Genomic DNA, 12,492 nt, shown 5'->3' on the forward strand with positions numbered 1-12,492 from the left:
TTTGCTCCGGAGGCTTGGCCTTTGTTACAGGATATCTACAGCCTTGCAGGACCAAATGTGGTGTTCAATCATGTGGATCGCAACAGAGTTCATGCAACTCATGTGTTAGCTGCCAAAGGTTAGGCAGGTTTGGAAGCTGAATGGACTTCCCCTCCTTGATGGCTTCTTCGAGATTTAGATTTTGTCCCCGATGTGGTTTCTTCTGGTTCTGTTTCTTAGTTGCTGTTGCTGTTGTTTGTTTGTGTTTCTTTCCGAATGGACTCGTGTATTTTGAATTACCAAAAAAAAAGTTATGGGACCGACCGAAATTACGGCTTATGTCGACCGTCGTTAAAAATGATGGGTTTTAAACTCTTAAGATATGAACCTTAAATTGTGGAATGTCGTTGTCGACTTGCCGTGAGGCCCGTGACGTTAGCATCTCTCTTCGAGATATTTCTTTGTTTTGTGGAGGACTGTTTAATTTCTATCTAATAACTCGTCGGCTAAAGTCTAGTATTGTGGTCGTCCTGTTCACTGTTCAGCTCTGCTAGGGTGTAATCCGGTCGGAGTCTAATCTTGGTTGAAGCCTGAACCTGAAGGAAGCTTTCCATTTTAAGAAAGAGCGAATTCAGAGAGAGAGAAAGGGAAGAGGATGCTGTTCTCTGCCTCTCCAGCAACAGCAACGACATTATCAGCCGTAACAGGAGTATGTTTTCGTAATTCCTCGTCACGTTTCGTTTCGTTTCCATATGAAGCGGGATTACAATTTCAGGAGACAATAGCGAAGAACCCAAGAAGCAGAAATGGAAATGGGTTCCTCGTCTTTTGTTGCTCTAATTTTTCTATTAATTCCACTTCTACTGCTACGACGACGACGGCGACACCAGCTCCAATTTTGCGCAAGAGGAAAAGATACAGAAAACAGTATCCAGGAGAGAGCAAGGGCATCGTTGAAGAGATGAGGTTTGTCGCCATGAAGCTCCGTAACGATGACGCCAAGAAGAAGAATAGTAGCAATGGCAACGACGATGATACGAATTGTGATGAGGACTCTTCCTCAGAATCTTCACCAGATGATAGGGGGGATACTTGGCAGCCCAGCATGGAAGGATTCCTCAAGTACCTGGTCGATAGCAAACTCGTCTTCCAAACCCTCGACCGCATTGTCGACGAATCCGACCATGTTGCTTGTGAGTTTCCCTTGTCCCTTCTCTACATTCACTAGTTCACTTCTTTTACCTCTTCTTGCAAGTGCTTTTGTATTTCCTTACTTGGCATTGAAGTCATTCCTCTTTCTATTTTCCTTCTTATTGGCGGAGGAAACTGAATTCAGCCTACTCGGTGTTGAATTCAGAAAAGAGATTTCTGGATTTTAGAAAATTCAGAAAACGAAAAATAGTCAATGCATGAACATGGAATTTCGAATATACATATGCAAGGTCCTCGCCATGGTGTGATACTGTTGCACGTACCCCATTTTGGCTTATTTTCCTGCTTTCTACGGGATGAAGGAACCAGTTCTACTTCACTTCAACTGTTACTCTTGCTTCTTTTAGCCATTAGAATGGTGACAGTGAACTCACTGAAAGTTTATGTGGCTACCCATTCCTACAGATGCTCACTTCAGAAAAACTGGACTGGAGCGCACAGAAGGTCTTTTAAAAGATCTAGAGTGGTTCAGCCATCAGGACATTGCCATTCCGCAACCTGGTACTCCTGGAGTTTCCTATGCGAAATACCTAGAGGAGCTTGCTGAGAAGAGTGCCCCTTTGTTCCTATGCCACTTCTATAACATATATTTCGCACATATAGCTGGTGGTCAAGTGATAACCAAACAGGTGTGTTTCTGAAACTAACATTTGGTCCCCATGTTTCAACAGTACATGCATGTGGTGATTTTAAGTGTACAATCTGAAACGCATATATTTTGTTTTGTTCAACACTTGTAATTTTACTATTCCATGGCATGTCTAGAACCTTAGAGAATAAAATGTTATTTGGAAGACCAAAAGCAAGATCTACACGTCTCCAAGTGGATAATGCACCTAACTGGTAAAGATAGGAGAGGGGAAGGGTTGGAGGTGATTCTATAAAAGGGATATGATGTCATCTTCAAGTCTCTACCTGTCACTAGGCTAGTGAAGGTAAATAGGATTGTGCACTCTCATCCTCTGGAAGCACCTCAGATGTTAGATGCTTGACTCATTAGTTGCCAACTCAAAAACCATTGAAGTTAATCTTAATAGCACACATCAGGTTCGGTTCAAGGTCTCAAGATCATTTCAATAGGAAGACAACACCAAAAACAAGTATATAAATCTAACCAATAAAACAAATTATATGAATCCCAGTGAACACCATGTAATGAGATGCCTTTAAGAAGGTTTGCAATGGAAACACCAAAACCCTTGTGGTAATCCTTTTCAATGAGTGATAGCTAGGGTGGAAGCCTGTCACACAAATGCCATCAAATATTTCTCCTCTCAAAATACCCATTAAATGTAGTGAAACATTTCTGTAAAGCTTGCTTCCCTTCCTCAACAAGAAGAACATTTCTGCATTTCACTAGGAATTGTTCAAGATATCCAAAGTTCTCTAAAAGACTAGCTTTCTATTGGATGATTCCAATTGTTTAATCATTTTTTTGTGCTTGTCATAACTATTCACCTTCTAATATTCATAAAAAAAAGCTATTCACCTTCTAATCTGCAAATTCCCCACATACTTTAACTCAGGCTGCAACTTGAGTGGACTTGGGTTGAGCATTTTCTAAAATTTGAATGGACTTGGCCCAAGGTTCCAGGTCCAATGCTGTGTAAGTTCTTCAGGTCTGGTACCAGATTTGCACCCCTAGGTTTAACTCTAGGAGGCAGTGCAGATTCCCAAACTCAGGAGTGAAGGAAATTAAATGATTTGTCACCTTAGAACACATAATAAAAGGGATTGATTTTGGATAAAAGTATCCTATTTATTTCAACAAGTCACTCCCTCCACATATGATCTCTGAGGCACATGCATCTTTAATGACTCATCAAACAGAGAAGAGGCATCAAGACCTACCATTCCCTTGAACCACTCAGAAAAATGGGAATCACAATTCACAAGGGATACCTGAGGAAAAAAAAGGTAGCATAACTTGAAACAAGAAAGTGTGACAAGAGGAGAGTTATTACCAACAGAAGACCTTCTAGAATTTTAATTTATTTTTGGATCTACTTACATTTCTCACATCGCCAAAACAAACAAAAAAGGAGGCAATAACCTTAGATATCTATGGGAAATGACAGTCCTTTTGATAAATGAATGGTATAGACAGTGGTTCTTGACATAAAAAAAAAAAGAAAAAGAAAAGAAAAGAAAAACCAGAATCATTTCCCATGTAGGCTCCTAGGTTTCTTATTTTGATCATCTTGATACTGAAATCCCAAGAGACTTGATTTGCAGATTCTTCCAGTTTATAAAGGTGATCTTTTCTTGATCCAAGGGGTCATTGCTTGGTCCAACTAGAGACTTGGTCTGCATACAGGCCCTTCCAATACCTGGGGTGGCTGGAGGTAATGGCCTTTTTCATTTTTTTTTTCTTTTCTTGATTTCCTTCTAGATTAGCTCACACCTTCAGGTTTGTTAAGTTGATCCACCCTAGGCAGCCTGTGAGCCTACCACATAAAAGTATCTTTTTTTGTTTGTAAAATACATAAGTATCTAGTATTGAGAAAACCAACAAAATATTTGAACCCTAAAATCATTCTGTTCAAGAAAAGTCGGATTTTTTTCATTATCAACAAGTTTTGTGTTTGGCAAAGTTCACAAACATTGACAGAGCAATGTGAAGATATCTAATCCATCAGGCAAGCTCAATGACAACCGACAAGTGATGGCAATATATTCAAATGTGCCAGCATCTTATCTAACTCTCAAAACTCATGGTGTCATCAACTGTTTATTTATTTATTTATTTATTTTTGATAAGTGGTATAATTGTATTACTAAAGAGTCCCTCAATTGAGGTGTTAAGCATGGGTATTTTTGTATTTCCTAGGAGTCAAAAACTATCAAGCCATACAACTTTTGACTTTTGTAAGGAGTGGATGCACTCACTAATCACAGACAATTCACATTTAATAGTAAGTATTTAATCTCCATAAAAGAACACACACTATTTTTGATAGTCAAAATGTCTTCAATTGTTGATGCCCTGTAAAAAAAGGGACTGATTCGGCACATCTCATTTTTAATAATCCACATCCTTGTTAAAAAGGTAAAGAAACCACCCCCAGTTATGACAATTCAAATCATGGGTTGTTTTTGTCTTTTAATGCATGTGCTTTTTGATTAATGATTAGAGGTATGCCTTCTCTATAAATAATGAGATGTGCTTAAATCACCATTTGGAAAAAAAAAGTAAAAAGATTGCAGTAGTGGACTTCAACTCACACTCAAGAAGGCCTTATCCCAACCATATGAGAAAGGCTACAAAAATCATGTTTTTCCATTCCACTCTGTCAAGTGCCATATCCTATTGCAATAATGAACTTGCAACACAAAAACTGTGAACCTAAAAGGATTTCGATTTCCAATAACTCAGGTATTTTATTCAAGAAGTTTAATTGTCTAATTATGGTGTTTTCCAAGGTAAATAATAATGAATGCAAGTGCATGTATGCTATATATGACTCAAATCATATTTAAATTGTGATAGTTACTGATCCTGATCAGTTGGAATATTGAGATTGATGAGTGAGAAGGCTGGAAAGGACAGAATAAAAAATGAGCACCTTAGAAAGGACTTAGGAGTAACTCAGGTATTTTATACAATAAGTTTCATTGTCTAATTATGGTATTTTCCAAGGTAAATAATAATGAACGCAAGTGCATGTACACTATATATGACTCAAATCATATTTAAATCGGTATAGTTACTCATCCTGATCAGTTGGAATGCTGAGAATGATGGGTGAGAAGACAGGAAAGGACAGAACAAAAAATGAGCACCTTAGAAAGGACTTAGGAGTAGCTCCAATTAGTGGCAAGAAGAGGAAAAGTTGATTGAGATGGTTTAATCCTGTGCATAGATGATCAGTGACTGTAGTATTGAAGGAATGACTTGGTGCAAGTATAGGCTCTTAAAGAGTAAGGAGAATACCAAAAAAAAAGGTGTGATAGAATAAAAGTGATAAAAAATGATTTAAGGACTTATAATTTAACAAAAAAAAAACATGGCTTTTGATGGAGCACAATGGTGGGACAGGATTTGTGTAGCCAACCCCAAATAGTCAAGATTAAAGCTTTGTTATTGATCAGTTTGGATAAGGTTTTGTTGAATTGAGATGAGTATAACTGCTAATCAAAAAACATTTTGTATTGGATGCATGTCCAAAATAGGGTGCACAGACAATCCATGGTAACTCTGAATTGGAGAAAGTGATTTATTATATCTTGGTCACATTCCAAAGGCACAGCCATATAAGCATGCCTTTTCATATTTACACATAGTTCAAGTATATTCAACATTTGTCTCTACTATGTTGATAACTACTCTGCAAGTATTAAAGGTCCAGGTCTCATGAGTGAAAGACCAAATCATGCAATTTAGATACCTTGATAAATCAAAGCTTGTTGTTGTTGAACACCGATATTTGTTTTATTCCTTGCTGAATTCTGGTTACCTGAAATATATCCGTCTAATGGAAAAGTTAAGTATGCATAAGAATACAACATAACATCCATCGCACTCTATTGGCTTCTGATGACCTAATATTTTGCCTCTTATTTGTTGATTTCCAAATACCTGAAATGGAATCTTTTAATGGAAAAGTTTGGTATGTGTCCTAGACAAGAATGCAACATATTCTCCAGCAGAACCAACTTTCAGGAAATGAAATGGTGCTCTTACATAGCTTAACACCTATTTTGTCTTTCTCTAGAAATATATGATTATGATAGAGGTAAACTGGAAAAGAGTCATCTGTTTTACTGGTTTAAAGACTGTTCCTTCAGTCTATCTTGAGTAGAGGTTTAAATATGCAACCATGTCAAAGAAAAAGGTAAACTAAAATATCTTATGCATGTACAACTGGATTTGGTTAAAAAGTAACTCTGATAAAGGGTCATGGATATTGCCTGTCATGTTAATGTTGAATGTGCTGCTCCTCCTGCCCTTACTCCCAATGCTTTCACCATATCTAATCTGATTATCTAGTTTGTGTCTATTCGGCCATGAACATTTCTGAAGACTCTATGCTACAACTCCAACCATCCCATAGCTCAAAATGTTAGGTAGGAGACATGGTTTCTGTATGTACAAGGAAACATATACCCATTCTTTCTGCATTGTTGCTTGTAGGTTTCAGAGAAGCTTCTGGAAGGGAGGGAATTGAAGTTTTTCAGATGGGAAGGGGATGCACAAGAGTTGTTGAAAGGTGTCAGGGATAAGCTGAACAAGCTTGGAGAGGTAAAGGCCTTGGACAGTTACGTGGATCTGACTTATCACAATCATTGAATTATTTCATTGTGGTTATTCATAAAAGATAAGTAAATTTAAGATGCATTGGCTAGGGGTGTCCACAGTTCGGTTAACCGAACCTTGGACACTTTTTGCAAACCAAACCAATCCTACCGGTTTTTCAGTTTCTCCAAAGCGATACCACCGGTTAACCAGTCTGTCGGTTTTGGTTTTTAACCGGTTCGGTTCTTCAGTTTTTCAGTTTTTTAAATTCATAATATATATTATATAAATATATGTATAATATTATATTATAAATAATAAATGATATATAATATATTATAAATATTATAAAAATATATAATATATATAGTATATTTATAAATAGATTATTATAAATATAATATATGGCATATGTTTAAAATATAAATATAAATATATATACCGGTCGGTTCGGTTAATCGTCAGTTTTTTCTAGGGCAACCGAAAACCAAACCGATCCTTTGGTTTTTCAAAAATACCAAACTGAAACCTAACCGATCGGTTCGGTTAACCACATTTTCCGGTTTGGTTTTTTGGTTTTTCATGGACACACCTAGCATTGGCATGTTGCTAAAAAACTTTGTTATTGGATTTTTCTTTTGCGTTCTTAGAATTTGTCATATTGCAGCATTGGTCACGAGATGATAAGAACAAATGCTTGAAAGAGGCAGCAAAGTCTTTCCGTTTCTCGGGGCAGATAGTCCGCTTGATCATTTTATAACAGAGCGCTATATTCTAGAGATTTCAAGTTTTTCCAGGTGCAAGCTAACAGCCGATTCTCATTATTTTGAAGGATCTTTCAGCAAGTCCCCTCTTATGGACCAAGGAAAGAGGGACTGAGATACATCTTGCATTGTCATCAGTGTTTTGAAAACCATTGTCAATGTTGTTGCAACTACAAAGATTGCCAGTTCAAGATTCAGTGCCCTGTTGTCATCCTAATTGAACAATCCAAAACTGTGAAAAAATGCAAAGAAAAGGATTAGAGGACCATAGAAATGATCACTGGATTGAAAACAAAGACAGATTTGGTCATGTAGTTGGGAGATTTTCCAAAAAGGTATGATCTTAATTCATCGTGGCAACTAGGGATAGTGCAGGAAATTCCTTGCACTTTTTCCTTATCACCAAGTCTTAAATATAGCACAAACCTTTTGTACTGCTTCTATATTTTGTAGTTAGGCTCAGTTTGGAAGGAGTACAAATGCAAATATGTAGAGTGCAAAACCTTATATTTTATATGTATTTGCACTTTACATATTTGCATTTATACTCCTTCCAAACTGAGTTAAAAACAATACACACACACATATATAGTGTGTGTGTATATATATCCGTAGGGGGCACTCTTGTAATTCTACTTATTTTTATTATTAGTTGGGTTGCCCTAATATAAAAGCTAATAGCTGGTGCCGCTAGCTATGTGATTTGAATCTCAAATTTTTCTCTTCTCCCTTCCTCTTCTCTTCTTCTCCTTCTCTGATATCTTTAACATGGAAAACAAAAACATGGTACCATAGCGGGTATTCTGAGGTTAGAAAGAGTGAATAAGTCTTCTCAATCCTTCCTTTTTTTACTTCACCTTGCTGTGGATGAATCTGATCAAGAAGTAGATCAGACTGATCTGAAGGGGGTTCTACTAGTCCTCTTCTCTTCTTCCTTGGTCGTGTGCCAATAAACCCTTAAAGGAAGGGAACTCTGGTGCTGTGAAGACATATCTTTCTTCTTCTGTGAATTGTGTGATCCTCTCTTGTACCTAGGTAAGTGGGTTTTGGAGGTCTAGATGACCTGAAACTGCTATGTTCTCTTTGAACTGTGAATCGTGTGATCCTGATTTTTTTTTGTACCCAGGTAATTGGGTGGTGTAGGTCTAAATGACCTGTAACTGTAAGACAGTAGTCGGCTATCCAAGAAAAGTGATGAAAGGGTACATGCAAAGTCAGCCTAGCTTCAGAGTTGCCCTCTTTTTGTCTCTGAAGTGTCTTTCAGCAGTGTGCAAGCAAGTTTTTCCTATATGTGTGGTATCCCTATAATTTATTCTTGACTGAACTGAATTGGAGATTGAACTGTGGCTGAACTGAATTGTGAATGAATTGTGGTTGAACTGTGACTGATTTTGAATTGAACTGATTTGTGAACCTAAATCTTATAACATGTCTTTTGAAGATTCTATCCTGTCTAGTAGGTCCTCCAATCAAGGTGGAGTGAGTGTGGGACTTAACATGAGTTTTATGCCAAAATATACTAGTTGCAAACTGCCTCTTCTACTTGTAAGTAGGGGGAGAGGACTATCTCATACTACTATTCAGATTTGACTTCAATATGGAAAGAATTAGATCATTATCAAAACATTGATTAGAAGTATGATGCTAATGTTAAGGCATTCAAGTTTATGGCTTCCCAACAACAGGTCTTTGCCTTCCTCTTGGGGCCGAGCCTTGTATACGAGTCCCTTAGAGTTTAGATATTAGGAAGTAAAGATCTTCTTTCATTTGAAGAAGTGAATGCTCTAGTACAATCCGAAGAGAGCATGTAGAGTGTGATGAATAGCTCAAAGGGGGAGCAGATTGCCTTAGTGGATAAAGGGAGTGTGGGTGTAGAAGGCAATAATTCCTTTAAGAATGTTGACTTTTAGAAGAGAGTGGATGATAAGGATAAATTATAGTGCACTCATTGCTAGAAGGGCAAACATACTCGAAATACTTGTTGGGACCTCCATGGAAAGCCAAAGTGGGCTTAGGAGTTGTGTAAGAAATCAGACCAGAATAAAAAGTTGGGACAACCGAATCAGAAAAAGTTCAATACAGCAAACCTGGCCTCTCAGGCACCTTAGTCATCTACTACTATCGACTAGGACTGCCCATCCGTTGTTGATCTTTAGGAAGATATCATTAATTCTTTCTGTGACCACTTGAATCTTTATGGAAGAGCAATCCGCCAGATAGATTCTGTTTCGACTTCTTTTGCATCTACTTCAAGTAATGGTAATTCTGCCACCACTTTCCATGTGTCTTCCCATTCATCTGATTCTTCTTGGATAATTGATTCTAGAGCCTAAAACCATATAACGGATAAGTCAAATTGTTTTCAACCCTATCATTTTTTATTAGGTAGGGACAAAGTGAGATTAGTTAATGGTTCTTTTTTCACCACAGTTAGTCAAGGAACCATATCCCTTCTTTTTGAATTTATATTCAAATGTCAAACTTGTCTGTTGAGCAAATATTGTGAAAATCATTTATCTTTAAGAAATAATAAATCCAATTTTCCTTTCCATATTGTTTATTCTAATGTATGGGGCTCTGTTACTTTACCATATGAACTTAGCTATAAATATTTCATTACTTATATTGATGACTATTCTAGATATATATGGGTGTATCCCATGCGGTTCGGGGATGAAGTACTAAAGATTGTAAAAGATTTTCAACACATGATATTCACTCAATTTTAGACAAAGATCCAAATTTTCTAATCTGACAATACCAAGGATTACTTCCACAGTGATCTCATGGAGTTTTTTGCTTTGTGTGGGTCTATCCACTATAGCTCTTGTGCCAAAACTCTCCAACAAAATGGCATTGAAGAAAGAAAAAACTATCATCTACTTGAAGTGGCTCATAGGTTATTCATTCATACAAGTGTTCCAAAATGTTTTTAGTTGGATGATGTGTTTTGTGCTACCTATCTCATCAATCGTATGCCATCTCATGTGTTAGGGTACAAGGCGCTTTATCAGCTCCTATTCCTTAAAGCTCCTATCTTTTTTATTCCCATTTGTATGTTTGGTTGTCGTTGTTTTGTTCAAAACTTGTCTACTATTCATGGTAAACTTGACCTTTGTGCTCTTCCTTGTGTATTCTTGGGCTAACCTTTTTCTCAAAATGTTTACCGTTGTTTTGACCCTGTTTCTCAAAAATACTATGTTTCTATGGATGTGTCTTTTTTTAAGAGTGATTTTTTTTTTTCTGTTTCTCCTCAGGGGGAGAATAGGGTGGAGGAGAAACAGTTTCAAGTGCTACCTCCCCTATTTGATCCTCCTCCATTTCGTGTATTTCTCCCTCACTATAAGGGCCAGTCAGTTGGAAAGACTACCAATCAAAGTTCAAAGTATCGACACGTATCGGCCGATACGTATCATTCCGGGACCTTCTCGATATGCTCTTATAGTGGGTGTATCAGGGTTCTGACTGGTTCAGAGGGTGGATGAGCCTTAAATCGCCTCCCCTGAACCGGTTTTGAAAAAATTAAAAAAAAGTATCGATATCACCCGATATGCCCCTATCGGAGTATCGGGTGTATCAATATTTTGAACTTTGCTACTAGTACAAGGTGGGCATATGGCTGGGAGTTTGCATCTCCACCCCACCGTGCCTTGCCCCACATAACGTGCAACTGACACCTGTCCAGCCGCACGTAGTGGGGCATTCCCCCATGCAGGGCTAACAAGACGGATGTTAGCCCTGCCCGTTAGCCCCAAAATGATCTCAAAATGTCAAAGTGCGAGCTTCTCCCATATTCCTGCCCCCTGAACCTCAAATTGGAGGCTCTAACCCCTGTTATAGCCCAAGCTCGAATCTCTACCCCCATCTCCGGCACCGATGATCGCTTCGGTCACTAGGTAAGCTCCAATCCTCGTTGTAGTTGTGTCCCAGATTGAAAAACAGAGATTGGAGCTACACTGGCTAGTCTCACCTAATTGAAAAAAAAAAAAAAAAAAAAACAGAGGTGGTGGCAGGTAATTGAAACTCTCACTAGCTAGTGTCGATGGACTGTGTCCTAGATCATCACCACGGCGATCACCCCGGCGCCAAACAACATGGCTAGGAAATTGCAGAATGACGATTCGCCCTACCTCTGCCTCTATCTCTGACTCTAAGATGTACACGTGTAACCCCTGGACAGCATGTGGTTGACGCAGATATAGATGAATACACCACTAGCCAGTCCCATGGATACGTCATATGTCCAATCTGCCACAACGCCCCATGTTGTGGAATCTATAACAATCCCAATGACCACCCCACTAGGGCTTGATATAGCAAAGGCAAATGCATACGCTACACATGATGAGAGAGGGCGATCAGGGATCATCCGCAGCAGGGCTATTCCCATGCCAGCAGTTGCAAATATTTTGTGTAGGCTGACCGTCCATAAAGCTCTCCAAGCATCGGCCTTTGTCTCTGCAACCCCGATTGCGATGCCTTGGAATACAGAATGGAAACACAATGCCACGATTAACAAAATGTTGTATCCTAACGAATGAACATTCGCAAGGGATGTCTCCACGCAGTCGAAGTGGTCGTCTCTTCTGTTATGAACAACTTGTTGAGGCGTCAGTGCAAGCCAATATCAGTTAGTTGCGTACAACAATATATGATTAATGCATAATATATATCCTCCTCACACACTCTAGACTCCACACTAACCTGAAATTGTGATTTGACTGGTTGTTCCGTGGCTGCTAGTGCCGGTGTATTTTCTACTACTAGGCTAAGGTTGAGGCTCAGCACCTCCTGTCGGCAATAGAGGAATTAGTACCATATGTTCTCGGTGGAACTGGGAAATAACAAGCAGAGAGATACAACCTCATCAACCATTTCTTTTTCAAATTCTGCCTCTTCTAAAGGTTTCCTCCTTTTTTTTTTGAAAAATAAAGGAATAAGAACCCAATTTCTGAAATAGTAATGGTTTTATTGATAAACACTACCGAATTATAATTACATTATTCATCTTTGACACTCGCTTGGTTCAACAAATTATAATTACATTATTCGTCGGTTGACGACGGAGAGGGGACGGCGCCGTCGCCATGGCCATGGGCGGAAATAATGAGGACGAGAAAGAGGAGGAGAGATGGCTCGGCAGGCATTGGCGTATACACAGAAGAAGAACGAGGAGGGGTATGAGTGTCTGACATATACATATAGAGATGGGTGGTGAGAGAAGGAGAGGTCTAAATTAAATGAAGAGGTAAGTTTGTATTGGATTGAATGCTTCTTCTTTGTACTGTCTACTGCGTATAT

At 38.4% G+C, this 12,492-nt stretch overlaps 1 protein-coding gene across 4 annotated transcripts; it reads left to right on the top strand.

Moving 5' to 3' along the window:
• Window positions 1–280: 280 nt before the first annotated feature.
• Window positions 281–7,601, top strand: HO2 (heme oxygenase 2). Of its 4 annotated transcripts, XR_016076312.1 has the most exons (5): window positions 281–1,172; window positions 1,597–1,820; window positions 3,427–3,536; window positions 6,326–6,433; window positions 7,095–7,110. XR_016076312.1 is itself a non-coding variant. In XM_010270638.3 (4 exons), the coding sequence occupies exons 1-3, from the start codon at window positions 635–637 to the stop codon at window positions 3,487–3,489; spliced, it is 825 nt and encodes a 274-aa protein (XP_010268940.1). In that variant the 5' UTR covers window positions 281–634; the 3' UTR covers window positions 3,490–3,536; window positions 6,326–6,444. The 4 variants fall into 4 exon arrangements, 3 of the variants coding, with proteins under 3 accessions (XP_010268940.1, XP_010268936.1, XP_010268926.1); XM_010270638.3 differs by lacking the exon at window positions 7,095–7,110 and having other exon boundaries at window positions 6,326–6,444; XM_010270634.3 differs by lacking the exon at window positions 3,427–3,536 and having other exon boundaries at window positions 291–1,172; window positions 6,326–6,449; window positions 7,095–7,601.
• The last annotated feature ends 4,891 nt before the right edge of the window (window positions 7,602–12,492 follow it).

This window comes from Nelumbo nucifera, chromosome 5, assembly GCF_055504915.1.
Source record: "Nelumbo nucifera cultivar China Antique chromosome 5, China Antique-T2T, whole genome shotgun sequence".
NCBI classification, from domain to species: Eukaryota; Viridiplantae; Streptophyta; class Magnoliopsida; order Proteales; family Nelumbonaceae; genus Nelumbo; species Nelumbo nucifera.